We start from the raw sequence: 26,994 nt of genomic DNA, 5'->3' as shown, positions 1-26,994 counted from the left end.
GCATGAGCCCAGCGGTTTCCTCGGCTGCCTCCACCCACCCCAGTGCAAAATGTGACACAATGGTGTTTGTAGAGACGAGAGCGGGACACTAATTTAATTTTTCTTAATCAGCTTGTATTTAGGGCAGCTGGGCTGGAGTTTGTCACCTGCAGAGGGCAGGAGAGGGGAAGGAGATCAGAGAAGCTGAGCTGGGCTCTGGCTGGAGCATTTGGATAGAGTCCTGCTGGAGGAGGCAGGGCTGGAATTGAGGTGTAGCCCCCCAAAGTTCACCCCCACACAAATGTCAGGAGCAGCTGCTGCTGATCCCCAGGACCAGGACCCCACTGCTGTGCTTACAGGGGGGTCACTGGTTTCAGTCACCTAAACCCTAAACCTTCACAGGGACCCCATGTGGGCCTGAGCCTGCCTGTGCTGGGAGGGTGTTTGCCCCCCACTGACAAGGGCCAAGGAAAGCAGTGACGGTGGCAGCAGATTAAAAACACCAAAGCACTGAGCCAGATTAAACAGTAACTGGGCCACTGTGGTGGTTTAACCCCAGCTGGCACCCAAGCACCACACAGCCACTCCCTCACCCCCATCCCATGGGATGGATGGGGAGAGATTCAGAGGGGTAAAAGTGAGAAGACTCATGGGTTGACATAAGAGCAGTTTAATAATTGAAATAATAATAATAAATTGTAATGTAAAGGAAAATAATAAAGAGATAGAAATAGAACCCAAGACAGACAAGTGATGCAACACAAACATCTCCTTATCGTCAGCCCAAATCCAAAACCCAGCCCCATCCCAGCTGTGATGAAGGAACTGAGCTCTACTCCAGCCCAAACCCTCACAGTGACTTCAGGGAGACCATTGAGAAAAAGCCTTTTCATGAAAAAGAAACTATTTAACGTTATATAACATGAAACAGTTATATAACATATAAAACATTTATATAACATAACTACTTATAACAACGGGAGGGAAACGCCCAGAGCAGGGTGGTGGTACCAGATGTGGCACAGCTGGAGCACCGTGTCCCCCTGACCCAGCACACAGGGATGGCACAGGGTGCCCCAGCTGCCTCCTTTTGGCATTGCTGTTGCCGCCCAGTATCTGTTTCAAGAGCTGCCTCTTGCTGGAAAGGAGCCTGGGGCTGGGCGGGGCGCACGAGCCTCCCCACCAACCGATATATAATTAAAAAAATAACAATAAAAGTGAGATCAAATCCAGCCTGGGGATGGTAACACTGCTCTGCGTGATGTGGCCGTGCTGGACGGGGGCGGGACGCCAGGCTATGGGTTGATGTCCCGGGATCTGGCACTGGGGGGATGGGGGGAGCTGGCTTGGGGTGGTCACTAGGACACGGGGCAGCTCCTTCGGCCCTGCTTCCCGCGGCGCCGGGGGCTGCGGCCCCGGCGGGGAGCAGTGGCTGTCACGGGGATGTTCTGGAGCACATCGTGCAGCGTGAACATGCTGAAGGAGATCTGCTCGTAGGGCGACCTCGTCCCGTTCTCGTAGAGGCAGGCGAAGGCGATGGCCGTGCCACCGGCCACCGGGGCCTCCCTGTAGGGCAGCTCCATGTAAGCCAGGTCTGAGTAAGCGCTCGGGCCCTCGTAGATGACCCAGGGCTCTGTCCAGCTCTCTGCATCCCTGGGGAAGGTGCTCAGGTGAACCCCCATGTTGACCCGTGACATGGAGCTGGTGGGGTGGGAGTAGAGGATCCATGTCGGCGCTTGGAAGAAGGGAGTGGGGCTGGGGGTTGCTGCAGGGTCCCCCTGGGCCAAGGTGACACTCTGGGCTTGTTGGTGATGCCCTGGGGTAGGACAGTCCTCATTGGGCTCGTCTGGCTCGTGGTGGCTGCTGGTGGCCACAGTGGGCAGCTCATCACCCGCTGCCTTCTGGGTGGGCAGGCACCGAAACCTCTGGAACATCCCAGGTAGCAGCCGTCGAGCTGAGCCCCGGAGGGGCAACACAGAGTCCTGGGAGATGGTGGGGACATACACAAATGGTGCTGGGAAGCCGATGACACTGCCATGACAGCCATGGGGGGGCTCGACCAGCCGCTGGACCAGCTGCCCCCTGTGGAAGACGGCCCCGTCATCCGTGCTGAGCGCCTGGACCCTGAAGCCCAACGGGCTGCGGGCGTTGCAGTACAGGACGTTGGATCCATCCTCCTCATCCACCGAGACCAGCTGGCACTCGCCTGTCTGCAGGTTGGGGATGAACTCCCCGAAGCGCCAGCCGTGGCCGTGGTCGTCGCTGTAGAAGGCGAAGGAGTGCGGGGTGGTCTTGCAGAGCTGCCCGAAGCACTCCTTGCAGTCGATGTGGTAGCTGTAGGCGGGCACCAGCAGCCGCCCGGAGCGCAGCTGGATCCCGTGCCCAGGGCCCAGCGCGAACGTCGCCCAGTCTGCGGAGCGGAGATGGGATGTGGTGAAGGTGGAATGGGCAAACGGTGGCCACCACGGTACCCTTCCATGCCCAGTGTGGAAGGGTCTCCAGGGCTTCCCCTGTCCAGCCAAGCCAGGTGGTGGGGTGGGAGGGCAGCCTCGTGCTGCCTGGTTGTCCTCACACATGGTCCTACCCTTGGCTGTGGGGAGATCTCCATCTTCTTCCTACCCCAAGTGATACAGATACTCCCTCCATCCCCTCTCCCCTCTGCTTAAGGTTCTCTTCCACTCTCTTGGAAGCCTGTGGGCTTCCTACTCCAAGGTCACCTCCAGCCACACCACGGGTGGCTCCAGGAGGCCAGAACCCACGGTGACCTCCTTGCTGGCCATCCTTCCCCCTCCCCAGCCCTCTCCAGCTGGGTACCTTTGATGGCTGCACCAATGACCTGCTGTGTCAGGTCCGTGGCTGTGCTCCAGCTCAGGCCCTGGTCGGCGCTGGTGACGCAGCAGAGGCGGGTGACGTTCTGGCCAGTGACAATCTGGTAGGCTTCGGGCGTCCTGCCCAGCACCGTGATGAAGAAGAGGAAGAGGGTGCCTGTGAATTCATCGTAGAGCGGGCAGGGGTTCATCGACCGGTGGTGCTGCAGCGTCGCCGTCTCCAGCACGCGCATGTCTTCCCACTGCCCAGGGAGGAGGAGGAGGAGAGAATGGAAAGGGATGAGACAGGTGAGGAACATCCTACTTTTTCACCCAGAGAAACTGTGCCTGCCCTGTCCCTGGAAGTGTTCAAGGCCAGGTTGGATGGGGCTTGGAGCAACCCGGTCTCTAGTGGAAGGTGTCCCTGCACAAGGCGGGGGGTAGAACGAGATGACCTTTGAGGTCCCTTCCAACCCAAACCATTCTGGGATTCCGTGATTCACCTCACCCACCCCAGCCACCCCCATCCGTGCAGCCGCCTCCAGGAGCTCAGCTGTGCCACACACCAGCAGCGAGGACAACCGCCCGTCCGTCCCCACATCCCCAGCCCTGCGTGTCCCCCCAGCCCGGGGTGTGCCCCCCGTCCCACCTCCACATAGCTGCCGTAGATGGTGCCGCGGCGCAGCACCAGCAGGTTGGCGTGGGCATCGTCGGCGCTGAGCCGCTCCTCGGCGAACGCCAGCAGCTTGGCCACACAGGGCAGGTAGAGCAGGGCGGGCACGCGGTACGTGACGCCATTGGATTCCCTCTCAAAGAGCACGGTCCGGGCAGGGAAGTGCCGGGAGCCCATGGAGTCTGCAGCAAAAGGAGGCAGCCCCACCACAGCGGGCTGGTGAAGGCGGGGGATCAGCTGCTGGGCACGGCCAGGGGCACTGGGTTGTCCTTGGAAGGGCTGGGGATTTAACTCGGTGGGTTTGGGCTTGGGGAAGCCCCAGGGAGCAGGGGCTGAGGGGCAGGGCTGGGGTGGAGAGAGGCTGAACGTGCACTGCTCTGGTGGGGAGTCCCTGCGGCTCACAGGTTGGCCACGACTTCGGGTACCAGCAAGGAGGCTGACCTGGGGACTCCAAAATAAAATTAAATAAAATGAAATTGATCTTCAAGATGCTCTTCTGGGAAATCAAGGCCAGTGAGCAAAGGAGCTCCCTGCTCCCTTCAAGTGGGCACTGGGAGGGCAGAGCCCACCTCTGCACACACAGGACCCTCAGATCAGCCCGGGCTCATCAGGAGGGGGTCAGGGAGTGTTTTGTCCTGTACCTCTGGTGCCTCCAGCACAATGGACCCGGTGGGCTCCTTGTTCCCCCTGATCTGTGGGGGGAGCCTGGGGTGCACAACATAGACTGCGGGGTCCCTGGCCGGGCTGTCCCTGCAGCAGTGGGGTGCCCTTCCTTTGGGGACAGCAGGAGTGACACCACTGTCAGCTGTCCCCAGGTTACATGTCTCTACGTGTCCCTGGGGATTATTACCACAGGAAGAGACGGGCACCCCACTCCAGGCACAGCTGGAGCAGCCAAGAGTGACTTTCACCAGTGGTTTAATCAGGAGCTTTTGCTGATCTAACCCCCCCCGAGAAAGCGAAGGCACTCACCGGGTCCTGCTGGGCTGGGCTGTCCTCTCTGTCCCTCGGCCCCAACAGCTCCCGCCGTTGCTGGGTTTCTGCAGAGCCGTCTCCTCACTGCTTGGCTGCCACCCCTCTCCCCTTGCAGGGTCCCCCCACCAATGGGTCACGGGGCTCCCGCAGTGGTGGTGGCCAGGAAAAATCCCTGAGTCAGCAGTGGAGCTGCTGGTGCAGTGCCCGTGGCACAAAGGCACCGTTATGGGCCCGGGCACAGCCGGGGGCCCCGCGGCTGCTGAGCCTCCTTCTTTGGACCCCCGGGGATGGGATGCAAGGGGAGCCATGATGGGGGAATTACATCTCCTGCCTCAGTTTCCCTCCTCCTGCAGGTTGGGAGGTGCTGCAGCCCATGTTCACCATGGTCCACCCTGCTGTGAGCTCCCCAGCCTGGGGGTTGTGGTCTGCAGGGTCCCAGCCCTCCCAGGACCCCCAGCCTTGCCAGGACCTCCAGCCTTCCCAGGATCCCCAGCCTTCCCAGGACCCCCAGCCTTCCCAGGATCCCCAGCCTTCCCAGGATCCCCAGCTCCACCCAGACACCCAACCTTCCCAGGACCCCCAGCTCTCCTGGGATCCCCACCCTTCCCAGAACCCCCAGCCCCCACAGGATCACCAGCCTTCCCATGACCCCCACACTGCCCAGGACCCCCACCTGCACACAGGTCAGCTACCAAGAAACTATTTTTACACCTGTTATCAACTGTTATCAACTTAGGTTAAAGGGCTTGACAAAATTCACAGGGCTGGTCATGGATGAGAAAATCCAAGAAGAAAACTGACGCAGAGGCTGCAGAACTGCCCCTGAAGGGCCCCTGGGATGGCCCAGGGTGACCATGTGTGGCTCTGGCTGCTCCACCCTGCTGGTAAAAATGCCTCCTGAGCCTTGGGTTAAGAGGGTTCCTGGAGCAGGGAACCGTGAAAATGCTGTTAATCTCTGTTGTTGCCGCTGGACACCTGTGCTGTGAGGAGCACAGGTTGCAGGGCAGGTTAACCCCTGCCTCAGCTGCTTCCCTGATGGATTTAAACAGAGTTGAAGAAAATCCTGGGTCTGCTTCCCACCCTGCTCCCCAGACAGCATCCCTCATACTTCCCAGCTGGAGCTGCTGCCCCACAGCTTCAGTGTTGCCCTGAGGCAACACTGCCAGCCAAGCAACCCCAGATCCATCCTCCCCATCCCGCCACCTGTGGCCCTGCTGCTGTGGCAGTGTCAGGAACGTTGGTCAAGGTGGCAGCACCAGCCCCGTGGATGTGGTGACCACTCGTCACCAGTTCCCAACACACCCCTCGGTGCCAACAGTGCCAATAAACTCAGAAGCTGAGCTGGTGTCTCCTGCTTGCACCAGCAGGGGTGGCAGTGGGGACCTGGATGGCACCAGCGTGCCCAAAGCAGTGCCTCACCCCATCCTCTCCTGTGCTGGAGAGTTCGGCCAGTGCAGCAAGGGGAGACCCAACAAACCCTATGCTGGTAAAGGCCCTCAGGGATGCTGATCCCAAAGGACCTTCCCTGCCCACAGACCGGGGACCCTCCCACAAGAGAGAGGGGCAAAGCCACAAAATGTCCTCCCAGAGGAGCACCAAGGTGTCCCATGTGGGGCAGAGGCTGCCACACCTCGTGGCACAGGTGAAAGGAACACCTCACATGCCACGGAGAAAGGCAGCCAGTCAGCACGCCTGGCTTTGGGACAGATGCTTGGGACTCCCATCCCAAAGGCAGCCCCCGCAGGGCATGGTGGTTACTCCTTGTTGAACATGGATGCTGCTGGATGGGACATCCAACACGTCTCCTTCTCCTTTGAGAGCTGCATCCCCTCATTGCGCTCTCCTTGTCTCCCTCCCCCTCCCCTAAACCCAAAAAATCAGGACTTGCTCCAGTGAGCTGTGACCAGATTGGATGTAGTCATGGATATCAAATGAAATTAAAGCAGGCAAATGATCACACCTGTGATTAATGATTAAGAAGCTGGAATGTCTATGCCAGCTGCAGCCTGCCCAGCACTCCCCAGCTGGGAACAGGCAGGAAAGATCACGCAGGATCTGACCAACGCAGAGCCTTTGGCTCAAGGTCCCCAAAAAGGGACCAACCACCAACTTGGTGACCCTGAACAAAGCCCCCACTGCCTCCCCTTCATGCACAAGAGTCCTGTCTTGTGTGGGTCAGTCACATGCCAGACATGGGGTGATGCAAAGCAGTGGGAAGCCACAGTGGGTTGTAATGTGTCCTAGTTGGTATTTGAGAGCTGCATCCTCTTCTGGAGACTGGTCCATGGCAATGGCAATCCCAGCGGCTTCCCCTTCCTTTGCGGGTGTTGGACCTTGTAAAGGTAGGACGTGTACTGGAGCTCTGGAATGACCATTTGCTGGCAGGTTCTCAGAGTCCTGTTGTCCAAGTCCTGTTTGAGGTTGTACCCCAGGATATTTGCAGCCCCTGACTGGAAAGGCTGGAGAGCTTTGTTCCTGATGTGTTCCTTCCCCACTGGCTCCTGCTCCAAGAGACAGGTCTCCATGAGCTCCTTCTGTCTGGTTCGCAGGTGATCCACCTCCTTCTCCAGCACCTCCAGCCCTATGGTCTCCTCAATTCTCCTCCAGAAGCTCTGGTTGAAGTGCAGGTAGAGCTTCCAGTCCAGCGAGCACCATGCTTTTATCCGCTCCTCACTTTCCGGAGTCAAAGTCTGGACAGTGTCCTGACTTCTGGAATTGAGCTTGAAGTAAATCACGTCATCCAGATCCCAGCACAAAGTGTGCTTCAAGAGGATCATGGACTCATCAAAGTAGTCTGCTATAAGGATGAGGTGGAAGTTCTGCTCGATCTCCTCGAGGATGGCCTGGGTGTAGTTTGTGTTATCCTCTGCGTTGTTGTCGTAGCCAAAGTCAAACCACATAATATTCCTGGCGTAGATGTTCTGCCCGTAATGCTTTGGGTGGTAATACCTCGTGGGTGACGCCAGGTACTCGTTCACATCCTTGGAGTTCCAGAAGGCAGGGACAGCGTTCTTGTAGTAGATGTAGGAAGACTCCAGCAGAGGAATGGGGTTCCTCAGGATGGAGAAGTAGAAGGTGTTGGGTGCCATCACCTTTTGCACCTATTTGTGGGAGGAAGAAGAGGTTATTCCGGAGGCACTGCTGTCCCAACCAGGTTTCTCCGCAGGTGTTGTGGCTCTCTCTTACCTCCGAGGGGTTAAACCGCATGTGGTTGCACATGATGTTGTAGTTTTGGCCTATGGCTTCAAAATCCTCCACAAAGTGGGCCATGAAAGTCCTCGGGTAGCCGAGGTGGAAGAGCTGGCCAGCAGGGAGGGCGACGGTGAGGTTGTACTTCTCTGCAAACCTAAACATGATGTTGAGCACGGTGCTGCTGGCTGTCTTGTGGGTCTTGAGGAACATGACGTTTGTCTTGGCATGGCACGACGTGGGAGTGGTCGGCAGTGGCTGTTTGAGATTCTGCAGGAAGGCAACAGCTTGGTCCCCGAGGCTGTTGAAGACTCTGTAGGAAGGTGACAGATGGGGCAAGCGGCCTCTGCGGTGCTGCTCCCCATCCCTGAGACCTTGCACAGCCAAACCCAGGGGCTCCTCCAACACCACACCTCCAGCTGGTGCAAGGCTGCACCCAAACCAGCCCCATCCCTCCAGAGTAGATGTCAAGAGTTTTCTCTCTCTCCCATTTCTTCCTTACCCAAAGGCTTCAGCTCAATCCCTTTTTCATTCCCTATCCAGCTGATTTTACCCTGAAGACCTGCATTTTGGCTAATTTGATTCCTTACCCACCCCTACATGGACCTAGCACTTATTTTGGGGACACTGCCCTTCCAGTATTAGCCTAAGCCTCATGAGAGCTGAATCAGGTGTCACAGTTGGGTCCTGGCTGCCTGGGCACACAAAGCCATGCAGCCTTGCTTCTGCTTCACTTACCTATAATCCTTATCCATCCTATGGAAGAATCCTGACAGGAAGATGAGTCCCAGCAAAAGGCTGAAGATGATGAGATATCTGATATGCCTGGAAAAAGAAGAAGAGTTTCAGTGGATTTTTATCTGATTGTCCTTCCCTGAATCACCAAACTTTGCATCTTGCCCTTGGGAATTTTAATCCCTGGGAGCACAGTTTTAGGTCTCAGTGGTGGCAGCCACCTTTGGCACCCCCAGCTGTGTCAGCAGCTCTGGTGTTAGAGACAAGACAGTGAGAAATTGCATTTTCACTATTATTCTCCTAATTTTCACCTTTGGCAAGACACAGTGTGCTTCACGCAGAGCCTAAGCTTTTCCAACAGCCTTCCACTCTGCTCTGCTGCCTTTTGTTTTGCTTTTCTGGGGCTTTAGAGCTTATTCACTATTCAAACTCCCAGATTATTCACTAGAAAACGAGCCCTTTGTAGGGCTATAAAGACTTTCCCGGTGAGAAACCCAAGCAGCTCCTGTAATCGCATCACTCCAGAAGATGGGGAACACAAAGAAACACTAAATGGAGGAGTTTTTTTCAATATAACTGAGATTTTTCAAGTCAGAAAATCAATTAATAACCAAACAAGGTTTGGTTTGTAATGATTAATTACACCCCACTTTGAAATGGAGGGGCTGGGTAACGATGAGGGGGAGAATCTTTTCCAGCACTAATTAGGCAACCACCACGTATCAAAGAGTCCTTGCCTGTGGCAGGGGGTTGGAATGAGTCCAGGGGGTCTTTAAGGTCCCTTCCAACCAAAACCATCCTGTGATACCACGATCATCACCAGTGTCCTGCTGGGACACAGAGAGGATCTTTTGAAGGTGTGACGCCCAACAAAAAGGAATTTTTCATCACCAAGCTTGATCTGACTTCTCTGATGTTTTAACTCATTGTGAATTCCATGTTTTCAGCCACCATTCCCAAAATGCACTAGATATGGCTCTGGCTTTAAGTTGTTTTGGGAAGATATAATCCCAATTTACAGCATGGTATGGTTGCACTCTTGGTTCCCACTCTCCTAAGGGAGCAAGCAAGGCTCCAAACCTTTCTCCAAGAGCCCTTCCCAAAGCCAGAGAACGCCCTCAGCCACAGCTGGTACCAACCTCTGACAGGAATTTACAGCACAGCTTCTGCAGGAATAGTTTCAAGACATTGCTGCAGGCAAGATTTCATCAGGATTTCCTCAGTTTTGGTCCCAGGTTTGGGGGGCAGGAGTGGGACAATCCCCTATCCTTGGAGATGGGATGGGAGAAGGAAGGCAGAGGGGCCCACAGGCAGCAGGCAGGCTCACATCAGCCACGTGCAGCCCCTGCCAATCTTCTTGGTCTTTCGTTTAAACTGAAAGATGTTGCTGGTGCAATAGTTTTCCACCACCCTGCCTGCCTGGAGGTCCTTCCTGAGCTGATCTGGCAGTGTCCTCCTTTTGCACCTTTTCTTAGGTGCAATTAGGCCATAACAGTCCATTTATTTGTTTGGGTGGTGTCCCCAGAACGGACTCTGACTGATGTTTTATGGGGCAAACAAATCGCACACACCCACAATCATCCTGAAGGCAGGTCAGGCTCACAATATGCTCTAGAAGGACTAGCAGCCCCTCCTGCTGCAAGAAGACAGACTCTGCAGACCTCTGCATCCAATCACCTTAAGGAATCCCACGATATTTTAATAATTATTTACTTAAATAAAGGATTACAAAGTGCCTTCCCGCCTCCAAATCTCCAGACACGTCCAGCACAGTGAGCTTATCTCCAGCCTAACTGAATGCTCCTAGCATGTTTTGTCAGCATGTGCCCAAAACCAAACAACAGCTGGATTCTGCATCTGGAGACACAGTGGGGATAAAGGTCCAAATTATCTAGGCCAAAACCACGGCAGTTTTAAGGAGCAAGAGTGACTGATTTCTGTGGGACGTGGTCCATGGGGGTGCCAGAATGCACAGAAATAACAGGCTTCTTGTCCCGGGGATGACAAATGATGCATTCTCATGGCACAGTGCTTGTTCCTCTGCCCGGCATGGAGGGAGGGATGAATGGATGGAAAGATATCTGCCTTCCATCTTAGGGAATGAGCAGGGAGTGGGGACATGGAGGGGACTCTGCTGCCCCTCAGCCCAGCAAAGGCATGCAATGGAGGTGTCCAGGGGAAGGGCCAAAGGCAGGGATCGAGGTGATCCCCAGGGAGGAGTGTGGGAAAACAGAGAGAGGGGGATGAGAGGAGGGGCTGCAGGTATGTGGGGTGCTGGTCAGTGCACTCGTGCAGCCGGGTCCTGACCACCACAGGGGGTCCTGTCCCCATCACCCCCTGGGCTTGCCCACCCACAGCTGCACTCACAGGGGCTGCCACTGGCTGCAGCATGACAGTCCCACACACCGAGTGGGAATAAACCTCTCATGGACCAAACCGATGGGACCTTTCCCTCCTCTTATGACAAATCTCCAACATTCCTGCAGACCTTGTGCTTGTAAACAAGTGAGCTCTTGAAATGATTCAGAGTTTTTACTGATAGAAACTGTGTAGGACCTTTACCCAGAGCATACACATCCTGTTTTAAACACAGTGCCACTGCTCTGCCAGAAAACAGCACAGGACCAGTGTGGGATTTGCTACCACACCTTGCTTCCAGTGACAAGTGAGTAAGACATGACAACTCCTTGAAAGTCTGCAGAGAACAATGATTACATTTCAGGCTCTATATGCTTCAAATACACCTCATGGAAGTTATGAGAATATCAAGATTTCGGACAGTGCTCTCAGGCACATGGTGTGATTTTTTGGGTTATCCTCTGCAGGGCCAGTAGGTGGACTCGATGATCCCTGTGGGTTCCTTCCAGCTCAGGATATTCTATGATTCTATGTCCTGCAAACCTGCACTGGGGTTTCACCCCCTGTTAGGCTCCCACCACCCTGGCACACCTCTGTGAGAGCCTTAAAGACTGTTCCCTTAGTGGCATACACCCCACCCTTTGTCACAACACTGCAAGTCTCTGACCTGAACAGAATCATGGAATCATTTAGGCTGGAAAAGACCTCTAAGATCTGGCAAAGCAAAGCTCAAGAGAGAAAGCCCCAACTCGAACATCGCGCTGAGGTTACCTAAGCATCCGTGACACGCAACCAGCCTGGGAGCCCTTGGAGGAAGCACTTGGGAGCTGACTGTGAAAATACACAATTCTTCTAAGAAGCCAAAAAACTTGCGGAGCACTCGGCAGGGCTGCCGCCGGAGGCTCCACTTGCCTTTCCAACCTGTGCTGTGCCATCTCCCAGCTCTGAAGAAAACATGGAAAACTACCTCTCTTGGAGGTGCCGCTACAGATGCTTTAAGGCTTGGGGCAACCTCCTTGTTGCTTTGGCTTAAGCAGAAAATAACAGACCTCTGCGTCAACTTCACAAGGTTCTTTCAAATTAAAAGACCTGGAACACCGGAAAGAAATATTCATGGCAAAATTAATCCCTACACTGGAGCAAACTGGAACTAAGTCTATAGGTTATTAACAACTTCCAGGGATTACCTGAATCAGAACTTCCCGCAAAGCGAGTTTTATTTCGGCACCCCAAGCACTCGGCTCCCTCTGCCCTTACCTTGGAGTGCACCCAGGGCTTTTCATGCTGCTTCGAGCTGGGAAATGTCTCATTTGCAAATTGATTCCAGTACCCTTTTCATCTCCTCTGTCTCTTAGTGGCCACGCACCTTTTTCTAGCATAAATGGGTAGGTGAGGACAAAGGCAGGATAAAGGTGAGGACACAGGGAGTGGCTAGGTGTTCCCCAGAGTGGGTGGGAGTTAATTAATAAGCCATGGAAAGCGCTGGTGTGGCAGGATATAAACAGACGTATAAAAAGCTGCCCCAGGTATAAAAAAATGCCCCCAGCAATTGCAACAGCTTTGCAGGGAAGGAAAGGTTTGGCAGGGACACCTTAGTGGGGACCACCCTCTCTCCTGGCTGCAGGAGGGAGGTGAGGGGGGCTCACAACAGGATCCAGGCAGGGTGCTGGTGCTGTGGGGCTGGTGGAGGGCACTGGTCCCTCTGTGACCCTGAATGTCACATTGCCTGGGGCCACAGTCAGTGCCTGCTGTCCCTTTCCTCTGCTTCTTGCACAGTGGGTTGGGACTGTAATTCCCTGCCAGACACATTCAGTAAGAGAAAATTAGGGACATGAGCAAAACAGGAATGGTGCTCACCTACTGAAAATTCCTCTTAAAACATTTAGACTTCCCACTTTTTGGTAAAAATGGAATTATTGTAGCTGAAGGTTAAGGGCTTAGGCACTTGGCTGCATCCAGGCCTTGGTGGGGGGAGAGCTCTTGCCCATAATCGGGCCTTATTTTATGTTTTGTTTGCAAAATTACTTCTTGGTGTTAACAACCATTATAACCTGCATTATGCAGGAATTTAAAATTCCACCAAGGCTGCTGTACACCAGCACCAGACGAAGTGGGTTTGACAGTTGCAAATTGCCCTGGTGAGAGCAGGATTTGTCCTGCAGGTCTGGAAGTGGGGTCATCTCCCTCTTCCCCACGCAGAGATGAAGCCAATGCTCTCCTCATTTGGGCAGGAGTGTAGCCACATCTCCCAGCCTGGATCAGGGGGGATTAAGTTGTTGCTTTTTGTCTTTTATGGCCATGCCATGTTCCATGCATCTCCTGGTGGTCCCCTTTCCCTCCCCACCCACAGTGTTACCTTTCCAAACCTCGTATGCTGTGTCCCAATCTGTCCCACCAACAGCCAAGTCCTCAGAACTCCTTCACCCATGGTGCTCTGTCTTCAGAGTGCCCAAATACGCAGCATTTCCTTTTAAATCACAGCTTCCCCAGGCCAGCCCCAACCCCAGTGCTTACCAAGATCAGAGATTAGCAAGGTGTAGGGTTGCTTTCCTTGAGTTTCTTGCTAGAACATGAGTCAATGTGCTCTTTTACAGAGAATTTCTAGGGTTACTCTTGGCACAGCACCTGCTGCTGCTGGCAAGGGGGGCACATTTCATTGACCTCTTTCTCCTGTTACGTTACACACGTCAGCTGTGCCGCTTCTCACTCGGGAGCTGGTAGAGCCCATGGATCACAAAAGCCCATTTTTTGCACTTTTACAATTGATTCATTGCTCTCTCCTGGGCTGTTGCACATGAATCATTAGGCTTGGTTATGCCAAAAAAAACCAAACCGATGCCAGGTAGGAATATTTGATTTCGTATGGGAGTGGGCTGCTCAAAGACCAGGGCAGTGAAGGTCAGCCAGCTGATGCAGGATTAGTGAGCTGGGGCACTGGATTCACAGCTCCAGATTGGCTCTGCTCCATGTTGGGGGGCAGTCCCTGGGGGGGCTCAGCCCCGTGCAGCCGCTCACTCGTACCCCCACAGCGGGATGGGGTGAAAGTGCAAAAACTCATGGGTTGCGATAAAGGGAAGCAAAGCTTCCTCTTCTGGGAGAGCTGGGCTCCATCACGTGTAAAGGTGACTTGGGAATGCCCTCCTTCCTCCTCCTTCCCCAGTTTTTATTGCTGAGCGTGGCATCCTACACGTGTGGTGCCCTACACGTGGGATATCCCGGTGCTCAGGCGGGGTCAGCCGTGGCCCCTCCCAGCTCCTTGCACACCCCAGCCCCTCACAGGTGGGGCAGGGTGAGGAGCAGAAAAAGCCTTCACACTGTGCAAGCACCACTCAGCAACAGCTACAACATCCCAGTGCTTCCATCGCTGCTCTAAACAGAGCCCCAGACCAGCCACTGTGAAGAAAATTAACAGTATCCCAGCCAAAAAACAGTACATAGAGAGGCAAAAGCAGTACAGAGTGCCAAGTGCTTCCTCACTGTGCCAGAAGACCACTGCTCCAAAGTGTGGAGAATCCACATCATCCTAACATTCAAGTCTGTCCCAGAAAAATATAGAATTTTGGACAAGAAGTCCCTGCCACAATGATTCTTCATAAAAATACACACATATGTCCCCACCCTGTCTCTCCCCCCTGTACAACAGTGCACCACTATTTGAAAACATCATTGAGAACATGGAACAGGAGAGTAATGCTGGTGTTTAAGGTCTAGGAAAGCTCCTGTAAAATAACCCTACAATAATTCCTCCCTTCTATTCCCTCAGGGAATTGCTTTATGGTTTAGTGAAACAGTAAAACTTACATGGAGCTTTAGGATCCTCATGTGCATGGAAGATGGTTAAGTGGAGCTGTGCCAGAACTTCCCTGGCCACAGCACTAGGTTGTGTGTCAGCCTTGACTCCCTCCCGAGCACTCTCTCCATATGTAGCTGAAAAGCAGGAGTATGGAAAGTTCTGCTTCCCAAAAAGAGCCTTTCACGTGGAAGGCCTGTATTTTAAACAGTGATGGTCAGTAGTTTGGGGGGAAAAAAGAGAAAGAATGGTGTAGGAAAAAGGCAGAGAATATAAACAGTCTGATTTGGAAAGAACGAGCTGCATCAGCTTCTCCTGGCAGAAAGCAAATCCTGCATATTTTTCCCTCAAAAACATCATAGACTTTTCATATTTTTGCATCACCCCACATCCAAGCAGCACAGGCTGACTGTGTTCCATGGGCTGTCTTCTCCTTCACAGAACCACAGGATTCATTTAGGTTGGAAAAGACTTCCAAGATCATCGAGTCCAACCTGTGCCCGGTGCCCACCTTGTCAACCAGACCTGAGCACTGAGTGCTCATTCCTTGCCATTCCTTGGACACCTCCAGGGATGGGGGCTCCACCACCTCCCTGGGCAACCCCTTCTGATGTCTAACTCTTTCTGTGGAGAAATTCTTCCTTTTTGCTAATGACAGCATTGTTCACTCTGCTTCACCCAAGAAGAGGTCGATCAGCTCCTCTCTAACTGGTCCTGAGGAATGGAGAGGTGGGGATGTGCCATAGCAGAGAGAAAGAGCTGAAGGGACAAGACGGGAGGGCAGGACTAGATACTGGCAGGCCACATAACACACAAAGATATTCCTGTCAAAAGCATCCATGTGGCCAAGCTGAGAGAGGTGTGATCTTGGAATTGTATCGGGAAGGGTGTTTGCAACACAGTGCTGAGCATAAGCCAGCATCCTTAATGCAATCCAACAGCTCCCAGCGTTGTAGAGATTGTGTTCTGGGCTAAAACAGAAGAAAACTGACTCCCTAGGATGATTCCTCTTCCAAGGAAAAGGCTCTGGATGGAACATTTATGTCACTGGTCTGCAAAGAACCAAAATCACTGAAAAGCAGCTAGCAGAGAATACAGTTACTGTGTCCTACCCTCATGGCATCCAGTAAGGCCTCCCAAACCAGTACATGGGAGTAAAAACCACCAATGAGCACCCTTTGAGCACAGCCAACTTCCGACCTGTCCCACAGCCCAGGCAGCTGCTCTGAGCCTTGCCAGCTTGTCCAGGAGAATCACAGAATCATAGGATGGTTTGAGTTGGAAGTTCGCCTCGTTCCGACCCCCCTGCCATGGGCAACGGGACACTTTCCATCAGACCAGGCCGCTCAAACCCCTGCCCACCCTGGACAAGACTATGGGAAAGAGCATCAAAGGCTTTGCTGACACCCACTGCTTTCCCCACATGTAGGGGCAGCTAGACAGACACCACCATCCACCTGGATGATAAAAGAAGAAGAAGAAAACACTAAAGCAAAATTATTGTGGTCCTAAGCTAGCCAGAGCTAAAACTAGTGTGTGTGAAAAGAATCACAAGGTCAAGCTGGAAAGCCCCTCGAGGCATGACTGTTCTTTGTGAATGAAAGCAGTTGCATGGGCACGGGTGGCAATAAGAAACATCCGGTTTGCCTTGATATCCTCTATATACATGGGGTAAAAAATGTATATATGGGGTAATAAAGTTATGAGATAGAGCTGCCTGGACATCTGTCTCTGCTTGGATTAATTCACCGCACCCATGTTGACAGAAAGTGTCATTTTGTTGTAGAAGGTGGTCAGGTTATTTACCTTTGGCAAATCCCTAGGCTCTTCCCAATCATCACCTTTGTTTGGATACAACAGAGCCTGGATTAAGAGTGACATGTATTGGTAAATGCGGATATCACAAGCAAGCACCAAGTAGACCAGATGACTCACTGCCATCTGTAGCGGAAGGGTGACAATGTGGTTTTGTACAACAAACCATAAATTACGATCTCTTCTGTTATTTCAAAACAGACTGTAGCAAATAAAACCAAAACCCCAAACCAACAAAACCAACCACATTAGAATAGAACAGTCCAGTTGGAAGGGACCTACAACAATCATCTGGTCCAACTGCCTGACCAGTTCAGGGCTGTCCTAAAGTTACAGCATTGTCCAGATGCCTCTGGAACACTGACAGTCTGGGGGCATCAACCACCTCTCCAGGAAGCCTGTTGCAGTATTTGGTTATTCGCTCTGTAATGTCCAGTCTGAACGTCCCCTGGCACAGCTTTGAGCCATTCCCATCAGATCAGCACCTCCCTCTCCACGTCCCCTCCTCAGGAGGCTGCAGAGAGTGATGAGGTCGCCCCTCAGCCTCCTTCTCTCCAAACCAGACAAACCCAGAGCCCTCAGCCTCCTCCCAGGACATGTCTTCCAGCCCTGGCACCAGCATGGTTTTCCTTCTCTGGACACATTCCAGTACCTTCACATCATCTTTAATGATGGGGCCCACCCTGGCACACAGGGCTCCAGGTGAGGCCACACTAGTGCTGAGCACAGTGGGACCATCCCCTCTCCTGCCCTGCTGGCTGTGCAACGTAAGATGCCTCCAGGATGCCTTTTGCCCTCCTGGCTACCACTGGTTCTTACCAAGCTGCTGCCAACCAGCATCCCCAGATCCTTTCTGCAGGGCTGCTTCCCAGCCGTTCCTCTCCCAGTTTATACTTGTGCTCAGTGTCACTTGGTCTTGGGCACAAAATCTGGCACTTGGACTTGTTAAATTTCATGCCACTGACAACTACCCGATGGTCCATCTATCCAGATCCCTCTGTTGTTCCTCCAGAGTCTGCAGAACTTCCATCTTGGAATCCCAGGATACTTTGGATTGGAAGGAACTTAAAGCTTATCTTGTTCCACCACCCTGCCATGGGCAGGGACACCTTCCATTAGACCAGGCTGCTCCAAGCCCCACCCTTTTGGATTATCCCTCTGGGTGATTATAACGTCACTGTTATTATCTCTATCCAGCCTCATTAATTTTATATCTCTCTGTGAGAGAAAACATGACTTGCTGTCAAGGACAGATTGGAAGTCAAGGAAGCAAGAAAATATTGGCATGCCTACAGCCTGCCCCAGCCAGACAGATGTCCAGGGGTCCCCTCCCTCAGCCTGGCTGCTGACATTTCCCCTCCAGCTGATAAACCCCAGAAGCTGGGTCTCCAGGCACCCTCACTTCTCTGGCCAGTCTTTCCAGGACTGCAAACCTGTACGTGGGACAACACTGATGCCTATTTAGGACAGCCTGGAGTTGGCATCACTACAGAGGCCATAACCTGATGCTGTTGTGGGCTTTGGGATAAGTGTATTATGTAAAACAAGCTAGGAAGAGCAACATCTTCACTTGGAAGATTTGCATCCACAGGTTCTGCTGTGTCTCTGATGCTTCACTTGCACACCCCAAGTGAGAAAATGCCTCCTCTGGTTGGTGTCACTGAAAAATCAGAGCAAATGCAGAGAGCTGGGATATCCAGACACAGTACCTGCATTTTTGGTTTCAGTGTTCAGATTAAACAGGAAGCACAGTAGTGTGTCCTTCAGCAAGAGCAGGCACCCCTGAAAAGAGCAACCATGATCCTTTACTTGTTCCATCCCAATAAATAAATCAAACACGGAGCACTCCACGTGCTTACTGATGCACCAGTGTGTTTATGGCTAAAGTGCAGGTACCGGGCCACCCTCCGCTGGTCCCTCAGCGTGTGCTGCTCTCAGGAGCCGAGGGCAGAGTCTTGTAGGGGTTGAGGATCCCTTTGGGGTCCAGCATGGCTTTGAAGCGCTGCATGAGCGCCACTGCCTCGCGGGGTTTGCTGTACTGAATGAACTGCTTCTTCTTGAAGCCCAGCCCGTGCTCTGCGCTGATGCTCCCACTGCACCTCGCAGTCCACTCGTACACGAAGGGCTCGATGGCATCCAGCAGGGAATGGCTGTAGGACTCCGCCGTGATGTTCAAGTGCAAGTTCCCGTCTCCTGGAAGAAAACATCGCAGAGTTGGGTCTGGAAGAAAAACTTGGTGGCCCTGCAATGGATACTCATTCCTGGCTCCTCCACGCACTCAAACAATGGGGCCTCTGTTAGTCTGCAAACTGTATAAAAAGGACAAGCTCACTGTCCCACAAAACGTCAGCCTCTCTGTGCACAAGTAATTCAAATAGGATCTTTGTTTTTCCGTGCTTCCAGTGCAATATTTGAGTTATGCTACTTTCAAACTCCGACTTTTGTGATTTTAAAATTCCCACTGTGCTGCATCATTTACTGTGCCACCACTGTGATGCCGTGTCAAAGACTTCCCCAAGAGCATTTCAAAATGATCATTAGATTTTAACATGGCCCTTCATCACTTTTTCTCTCCCTATTATGCTTGTGCAGTGCTCTAAATGCGCTTTGGCATTGTGTCAACAGAAACAAAGAAAGCAGAACAGTTTCTCCTTTTGCCACTGTGTGATGGTATTTGATTAAGCACAGAGCTGCTGGGTACTCTGAAGACAAAACACAGAAAGATAAACAAAATTTACTCATCCTCCTCCCTTCAGATCCTCTTCCTGCAACCCCGCAAACCCTCACTGCACACAGCTTAATCCTCAATACCAAGAACTACCACAGGGAGCCTTTGTTATGCAACGTGTCTTTCAAATCATCCCTAATCAAGTGTGTTCAAGAGTGTTCCCTATTTTTTTGTACAACAGAACAGCTCTGCTAAGCGACCAATTTACCTGCTTGTAAAATCAGATTAGTTTCCCAGCATGATGACAAATGTATCAGCCTTTCTCTGCAGTATCTTTATACTCTCTGTTGGAAGGTTAATGGCTCACAAACAATTCATTTCCAGTAGGACTAATCACTTTAGACAAAAAAGAGTTTATCTGTCAAATATGTCTAAGCGCATTAACCAAATTGATGGTCCAATTGATCAAGTTAAATATTTAAATAAAAAGTACAGAGAAAGAAGATATAAATGACCAGGTCCCTGGCTGGCAGGCCAGCAACCTGCCATTAACTTATGGAACACAGTCTGAAAGCAATGAAATTCAAACACAAAGATCCTGATGCACCCTCCTCTTCTGACAGCCCTCAGTTTATGCCTCTCACTAATCTAGAACACTAATCTAAACCCAAACTTTAACACTAATAGGAAGCTGCACAGCTAAGCCTGGAGCACAGAAGGGCAATCACCTCCTTTCCCAGCATCCCCACGTACCCAAGTGGCCGTAGCCCACCACGCTCTTGGCACTCTGGCCCAGCCGAGCCCTCATGTCAGTCACGAGGTCATAGAGCTTTCCCACAGGCAGAGAGATGTCGTACTTGTACACGTAACCCTCGTGAGTGAGGGCCTCTGTGATCCTCTCCCGCAGGCTCCACAGCGTCTGAGCAACCAAACATCACAGAAACACCAATAAACCAAGTGGCTTCTTGGGTTCCCTGCTTATACCAAACATCAGCCTGAACATTTCCCTGTGAAAAATACAAATCCAGCCTGAAGAGATTTGTGGAAGAGGAAACACTGACTTGCCTTTATTTTCTTATCGTCCGTTGCCACAGTTCCATCGGTGACCAAACCAGAAGCCGTGGCCTGTTCTAGGAAGTTGTTCAATTTTTCTTCATCGTGGGTTGAGTTGGAGCCCGAAGTTTCAATTAGAACATAAAAAGGGCTGCCTGAAAGTGAGGGACACCAGAGTAAGCAGATGCCCTGGGATAAAACACAGGAATTTAGGGCAGGTTTTGGAGCTTCTCCCAAGCTTGGCATATGTTATGTGCCCAGACTCCCTGGTGCCAGGCAGAAGAGGGGCTCAAGAGGCAATCTTTTATCTGTAGGGCACTTCACTGACATGCTCTATCCTTTGTTTAGTCAGCACTTTTCAGAAAACTGTCAGTTTTGTGGGAACAAGTAGAAGTAAAAAGTCTTATCTTTAAAGATAAAAGGTGTTTGGAATGGAATACTGGGTACAAAAATTATGAGGGATGCCGACACTCTCACTGACTTTTCAAAAGCCATTGAGTCAACTTCTTAAGAAGTGTTTAAAACTAGGCCAAAAATCCCCAAGTAGTACAATGCCTCTTTCTACAGCATGAATGTCACTGGTACCTCTCACTGGGCTGGACAGCTTGAGATGTCTCTCAACCAATTCCATGCACTTCTCATCCATGAATTCATAAGCAGACAGGATCTCACCCAGCATGGCTCTGCAGGTTGTGAATGTTTCCAGAACCTTAGCGAAACTCTGACAGCCTTCAGACAGAACACAGAGAGCAATCAGGAACAAAAACAGACCCCCCCAAAAACCCTTTGGAGGTTTCTGACAAAAAAGGTTCAGAAGGCTCCCCACAAATAACTCTGTCCCTGCTGAGGAACACTCAGAAGCAGCTTCTAAGCAGCTGTGCTTGGCCCTGTACTCTGCTGATCCAGACCCTGCAGACTTGACTTCCCAGCCTTGCCTTGTCACCAACTTGTCACCTGGTGGCCCTTGGATGGTGGCTGCCTCTGCCTACTGTCACAGACTTGCCCTGCTCACCTCTTTTGGATACTGTCAGACCAGGTCTTCGTCTATGAGGGGAATGTCCTACCTGCAACTTCACCCTAATCTCCTACTTTCCTTACAGAGCAACCTGCCCTTGCAGTTATTTCAGCAGATATTTAATACCTGCACAGGTATTTCAGCACAGAGCCCCACAATATTTCCCAGGAACCAGCCAGTGCTGGCAGTCCAGCTCAGCAGGCCGAGCAATGATTTCTCCTCTCCATCCCCATTCCCTTCCCAGCCTCTGAATTCAGGTGTGAAATCATTAATATCAGCTCCTACCTAGGAATGCCACGTTTACAGCCTTAGGTTTCTGAGGACAGAGTATGGAGACAGCAGTGATAACTCCCAAGGTCCCCTCAGATCCAATGAAGAGCTGCTTCAAGTCATAGCCCGTGTTATCTTTGCGCAGAGAGGCCAGGCAGTCCACAGCTGAGCCATCAGCCAGCACCTGTGGGAACAAGGAGGCTCACTCAGCGCTCCCAGGTAGGAATCTGATGTCATGAACTTGTCTGTGACCAAGCTGCCACTCACCTTGAGCAGGGGGACACCAGCTGCAGCCCATTCCCACACTGCTCCTCCACTCCCAGCTCTTCCTCCCCTCTATATCCTACCTGAGTAGGATAGAGTAGGTATTTCCCTCATACTTCTCTCCTTCCAGCAGGACAAGTAATAACAGAAGATACAGTTTGCTCTGCTTTTCCTACTAGTGGTGGAGAAGACCAGCCATTCTCTGCAGCCCTAGCTCCAGGTATTCGACAGAAACAAGAAATGCTACTTGAAACAGTGAACAGTTAAGCAGAATAAGGTAAAGTCATTTGAGCCTGAAATCAAGGTTGCGTATCAACCAAGGCACATTAGTAAGGGCTATTTTGACACTAGAGGGACTGACCTGAAAGACAAACACTCTCCCTTCTAAGCCTACAGAATAAAATCAAGCCACACTTTTGTTCCCTGCCCAATTTATTTCCCATTAGTGCTCTGCTCCCCAGCCCTGAAATCTTTCAGAACGCCTAACCCAGCCTTTACACATTGAGGCACAGGCCTGTAGGGCAGAAACAGCTGAGGAACAGCAAAGGCTCTAGGACAAAGCCAGCAGCCAAATGAACCCAAAGCAGTTATTATGGGGTGGGCTTTAAGCCTTAAGATGATCTTTAAGGTCCCTTCCAACTCAAACCAACCTGTGACCCTGTGATTCTATTAAAAGCCAACTGAGCAGCCACTAGAAAAGAGTGCTGCAGGATGGATTAAGCAGAGTGTTCCAGAGACCTGGATTTAGCAGACTGCTGAGAGGAACCAACCTCATGCAAGTAACCTGGGATCCCCCAATAGAGATACCTTCTTTTCACTCCTCTGGATTAGCAAACCACTCAACAGCACCTCTGTCAGCAAGCACAGAGGTGGGAGCTGGAAGCTGCCGCAGCAGTAACAGATGTGACACGCACTGACCCTTCTCAAAAGAGCCCAATGAGGAAAAGTTAACAGCAGAAGCCTGGAGAGGAACTTTTCTGCGTGCTGGATAGCCAGAGGAGCAGGAAGCAGTAAGAAGCAGAGGATTAAACAGAGAAGGGAAGTGCCAGCTACTCGCCTTACCACTTCCAGGCCCAGCACCGTCCCTCGCAGTGAGCCGTATCTCAAGAGCCGCAGGCCTCCGGCGTTGGTGGCCACGTTCCCCCCGATGTGGCAACTGCCTTTGGCTCCCAGGTCGAGCGGCATGATAAACCCCTGCTCCTCCAAGTACTCGCTGAGTCTCTCCAAGACACAGCCAGCTTGGCACACAAGGATTCCTGGAACAAAAATGCCCTGCTACAAGCTGATGGCTGAGAAAAAGGTGCCTCTCCAAGAGGCAGGAGCAGTAAGAGCAGATGCAACCACCTCCTCCTCCAGAACTTCCTGGCATTCAAGTTTTAATGCACAAGGAGTCTGTGCATGCTCCAGGGCATTGTCCTACCCCTCGGGGAGCTTTCCCATCACCTCATCATCTGGTCACCCACAACTCTGGCCTGGTAAAACACAATCACATTAAGTGTACCTCTTCTCTCTCTGAACTGAAAGACTCACACCAGCCTGATCCCTAACTCTCCAAATCCAAACAAACCTCTGACACCCCTTATGATGCTGCTGGGCTGAACCCGGCTGATCCTGCTGTTATCTGTTCCCAGGATAATGCTTGTTTTGAGGCCTGGGGCTCATTCCTGTGCCTCACATCTCTGTGATATTTACCTGACACCTTGTCAAAGCTGATGATCCGGTTCATGAGAGCAGTAGAGAGAATGATCTCATCAAAGACGGGAACGCTGCCCCCAACGAGGCCCGTGTTACCCCCCTGCGGGGTCACTGCCAGGTTCCTCTCATAGCAGTACCTGGAACAAGAAAGCTGCCTGAAATTTTATGCATTTTAAGGCCATAATCCAGTCTATCAGAGGTGTTTCACCTCTACATGAACGTCTGCTGTTATGACAGTGCTCAATGGTCCTTAAAATTCAGCAGCATTTAGATTAAATTTAGATTAAAGATTAAGTTGGTACAAAGGGACACTTTCAGTGCCAAAGCGAGAAAGTGCAGCTCCTGCCTGAACTCACCCCAGCACCGAGCAAAGGAATGAACACCTGGGGTTAGCCCTGTGTGCACCTGCACATCTGGCACACGACATCTGCCTGGACATCCCTGCTCACTGTTTACACCTCAGCTATTTCTGCAGCAGTCTCAGTTAACAGTTTGGCTGCCTCTGTGGGCTCGGACAGACAGCCTCTGGCGGTAGTTTCAGACATGACTGCCCTCCTTCTCTCCCCGAGAAATGAATGCCCTGTAGGCAATAAAAAGTGAACCTGTGCCTCAGCTGCTCCACCTGCCACACCCCTGCAAAGCACACCCACCATATCCTCTCTGAGCTCCCAGCCCCACAGCACCAGAGTTCCTTCAGAAGTCCTGCCTGCCTTTCCTGTGTTCCACACTCCTGTTCTAACAGGAGCAGGTTCCTGCAGCTTTAGCTCTTCAGCCAAATGGTGATCCAGTGAACCAGGGGACGTGGATGAAACAGATCCTCAAACTGCCCAGTTCTGATCTAACCTTCTTTACCTTTTCAAACAGGCCCTCCTGAATCCTTCTACACAACTGCTCCTCTCTGAGTACTTGTACAACAGCTAATTTTAATCATTTATCAGAGCAGAAAAGTCATGAAGAAAACAGCCTCAGCAACTTCAATACTTAAGGAACTGGTGTCTGAACACCTGCAAGTTCCCTTCACCTGCCAGGTCCTCCCTGGCTAAGCCTGAGTCTCCTCAGCACAAGCCCAGCAGAAGACGTGCAAGTTACCTGAGAATCTGAGACACCTCTGCTGTTGTCTGTGGCTTCAACACCAGCTGGCTGCAGCCTGCAATGAAAGCAAGGGACTCTCAAGGCAAGCTGTGGCTCTGCAGGGGTCAGAAAGAAACAGGTGGTGTGATAAACAAAGTCTCGAGTTTCTATAAGTTTTTGAATAGGAGTTTATTATATGGTAAAAGCAAGCAGCCGGCTGGGTGACAGAAACGGGGACAAGTTTCCCAAATCTGCACACCTACTACAGGGTACACTTAGTATTTATCTTAGCTACTTCATGCATATTAATTATATCATATACATATACATTCTACAGGTTTTTGCTAAGTATTTAATATATGGGTTTTCTTACAGCTAAAGCTAAGTGATTATCTCTACAACCAGTCATAATTCATGCATTCTTGGACAAACAGGCACCTAAAAAGACCATATTTTATTCTTAGGATAATAGGGAGGTTTAGGGCCCCTTGACTTTGTAAGGGTCTGTTTTATTTCTTTATGGGGGTGTAATTAATTTTTCAATCCGTTTGTTTTATTTTCATGTAATCACCCATTTGTTTCACGAATCACATTTATTTATCACAGGTGGGAAAGCATGAGGTGGGAAATAACAGTGTGCCTCCTCCACTGTGAGGCATTTTAAGCACTTTTAAAACAAACATTTCAATAGCAGCCATTCCCTCAAAGCCCTGTGAAAACTTTGCATGGATAGGTAGACTTAGTTGCCAGTAGGGGCAATGGGAAAAGGTTTAAATTCTCATGAAATCTTTGACAGAATCAACAGAAAATTCACAGTGCTTTATTTAGAATCACAGAATGGTTTGGGTAGGAAGGGACCTTAAAGCTCATCCCGTTCCACACCCTGCCATGGGCAGGGACACCTTCCACTATCCCAGGTTGCTCCAAGCCCCATCCAACCTGGCCTTGGACACTTCCAGGGATGGGGCAGCCACAGCTTCTCTGGGCAACCTGTGCCAGGGCTTCCCCACACTCACAAGGAAGAATTTCTTCCCAATATCTCATCTAACCCTGCCCTCTGGTTCTCTTGTCCTGTCACTCCAGGCACATATAAAAAGTCCCTCTCCCTCCTTTTTATAAGCCCCTTTCAGGTACTGGAAAGCTGCAATCAAGTCTCCCCAAAGCTTCCAGATTCTTCTCTGAGTCAAAACTGTTAATCGAATCAATTTGTTTCTGAAAAAAATAATTAGTAAGTTATAGGGTTTACTTTTTTTTTTTAATGAAAGCCTGAAAGTTTACCAGATATCAGGTAATTCTTAAAGGAGTGTTTTTTATGAGAAAAACTCATTTTGGAGGGGCAGCACAGATCTCTGTAAAGGTAAAGGAGATTAGATCAGAATCTGCTCTCTCTGACCAGTGACAGGACCGGAGGGAACTGCTGGAGTTTTGTCAGGGGTGGTTTAGGTTGGGTATCAGGGAAAGGTTCTTCCCCTAGAGGGTGGTTGGGCACTGACCAGGCTCCCCAGGGCAGTGGGCCCAGCACCAAGGCTCCCAGAGCTCAATGAGTGTTTGGACAACGCTCTGAGGGACAGGGTGGGATTGTTGGGGTGTCTGTGCAGGGCCAGAGGTTGGACTGGATGATTCTTGGGGGTCCCTCCCAGCTCAGAATCAATCTCTATAAATCCCTATAAATTCCATTAGCATGTTTAGTCTTCTTTTCAAGGTAAAATTGTAGAAAAACATCCCTGTTTAAGAACATCTCACTCTAGGCCTGGACTAGGAGATATCGTGCAGACAGAGCGACCTCCAAGCCCAGAACTCTGGAGGAACTCCAAGGACTGTACTTGCTTTGAAGAAGATGAAGATGAGGAAGAAGGGGTCCCAAACGCCCCCAAGCCCAATTCCCGAAGGGATGTGTCAGGGGGCAGAACCAGGGGTGGACAGATCTGGGATTGGATGGACCTTATTATAAAATCATAGAACCACTGTCTGGGGTGGTGTTTATTCCTCTAAGCCTACGGCCTCATTAAAGTACCTGCTCTCTTTATGTCATACACTATATCGGGGGGAGGAGAGGAGGCTTTACCAACCGGCTTCCCTTACCTCGCACCGACTTCAGCCAGTCCACGTTAAAGGGCTTCACCTCCTCGCCGGTGACCACCCTGCCAGGCATCACCCTCTCGAAGAACGCCACATCGCTGTCACCGAGCCGGGCGAAGGGCAGCCTCCGCACCGCGTAGCGCTCGCTCGTCGCCACCACCTCAGCCGAACCCCTGCCCGGCGGGGCCCCCCGGGGCCGCAAGACCCTCCCGCGGCAGCCCCTCAGCAAAGCCCGCAGGGCCGGCGAAGCCATGGCCCCTCGTCCTGGAAATCCGCGGCTTTGTCACCTCGTCCCCTTCTTCCCCCCCCCCCACCTTCGCCGTGAGGGGACGCGGCCCTGTGTGGGGGACGCACCGCTGGTTTAGAGCCTCAGCGAGTCTCTTCCGCTGAGACAGCGCAGCGCCACGCACCCATTGGGGTTAAATTAACCCGGGTCGGGCGGGGAGGCCCGGGATTATCCCGATAAACCGGGAGAAGACAAGGATTTTCCCGTGGCTTGGAGGCGCGGTGCGCCGGGCCTCCAAGCCGCCAGGGGTCGCTGCCGCCCGCCCGCTCTGG

The 26,994-nt window shown here is 51.8% G+C and overlaps 3 protein-coding genes across 8 annotated transcripts; all 3 read right to left on the bottom strand.

Moving 5' to 3' along the window:
• Window positions 1-705: 705 nt before the first annotated feature.
• Window positions 706-5,959, bottom strand: NEU4 (neuraminidase 4). 2 transcript variants are annotated; one of them, XM_027703789.1, is made up of 5 exons: window positions 5,036-5,959; window positions 4,432-4,981; window positions 3,436-3,641; window positions 2,794-3,049; window positions 706-2,389 (listed from the first exon to the last, which is right to left on the bottom strand). In XM_027703789.1, exons 3-5 carry the CDS (start codon window positions 3,634-3,636, stop codon window positions 1,338-1,340), a joined length of 1,509 nt encoding a protein of 502 aa, XP_027559590.1. In that variant the 5' UTR covers window positions 3,637-3,641; window positions 4,432-4,981; window positions 5,036-5,959; the 3' UTR covers window positions 706-1,337. The 2 variants fall into 2 exon arrangements, with proteins under 2 accessions (XP_027559590.1, XP_027559591.1); XM_027703790.1 differs by having other exon boundaries at window positions 4,432-4,606; window positions 5,108-5,959.
• Window positions 5,960-6,318: 359 nt separating this feature from the next.
• On the bottom strand, window positions 6,319-18,135 carry GAL3ST2 (galactose-3-O-sulfotransferase 2). 3 transcript variants are annotated; one of them, XM_027703792.1, is made up of 4 exons: window positions 18,031-18,135; window positions 8,362-8,448; window positions 7,621-7,936; window positions 6,319-7,535 (listed from the first exon to the last, which is right to left on the bottom strand). In XM_027703792.1, exons 2-4 carry the CDS (start codon window positions 8,376-8,378, stop codon window positions 6,675-6,677), a joined length of 1,194 nt encoding a protein of 397 aa, XP_027559593.1. In that variant the 5' UTR covers window positions 8,379-8,448; window positions 18,031-18,135; the 3' UTR covers window positions 6,319-6,674. The 3 variants fall into 3 exon arrangements, with proteins under 3 accessions (XP_027559593.1, XP_027559592.1, XP_027559594.1); XM_027703791.1 differs by lacking the exon at window positions 18,031-18,135 and adding an exon at window positions 11,974-12,095; XM_027703793.1 differs by lacking the exon at window positions 18,031-18,135 and adding an exon at window positions 9,498-11,962.
• On the bottom strand, window positions 18,023-26,959 carry D2HGDH (D-2-hydroxyglutarate dehydrogenase). 3 transcript variants are annotated; one of them, XM_027703786.1, is made up of 9 exons: window positions 26,440-26,959; window positions 24,376-24,433; window positions 23,284-23,423; window positions 22,654-22,847; window positions 21,343-21,511; window positions 20,628-20,771; window positions 20,055-20,197; window positions 19,743-19,908; window positions 18,023-18,514 (listed from the first exon to the last, which is right to left on the bottom strand). In XM_027703786.1, exons 1-9 carry the CDS (start codon window positions 26,687-26,689, stop codon window positions 18,240-18,242), a joined length of 1,539 nt encoding a protein of 512 aa, XP_027559587.1. In that variant the 5' UTR covers window positions 26,690-26,959; the 3' UTR covers window positions 18,023-18,239. The 3 variants fall into 3 exon arrangements, with proteins under 3 accessions (XP_027559587.1, XP_027559586.1, XP_027559588.1); XM_027703785.1 differs by having other exon boundaries at window positions 18,105-18,514; window positions 19,718-19,908; XM_027703787.1 differs by lacking the exon at window positions 23,284-23,423 and having other exon boundaries at window positions 18,105-18,514; window positions 19,718-19,908; window positions 22,649-22,847.
• Between the last annotated feature and the right edge of the window lie 35 nt (window positions 26,960-26,994).

This window comes from Neopelma chrysocephalum, unplaced genomic scaffold (genome assembly GCF_003984885.1).
Source record: "Neopelma chrysocephalum unplaced genomic scaffold, ASM398488v2 Primary Assembly neopelma1_252, whole genome shotgun sequence".
Classification (NCBI taxonomy): domain Eukaryota; kingdom Metazoa; phylum Chordata; class Aves; order Passeriformes; family Pipridae; genus Neopelma; species Neopelma chrysocephalum.
The sequence above is the reverse complement of the archived record's forward strand: the minus strand, read 5'-3'. Positions and strand labels throughout refer to the sequence as shown.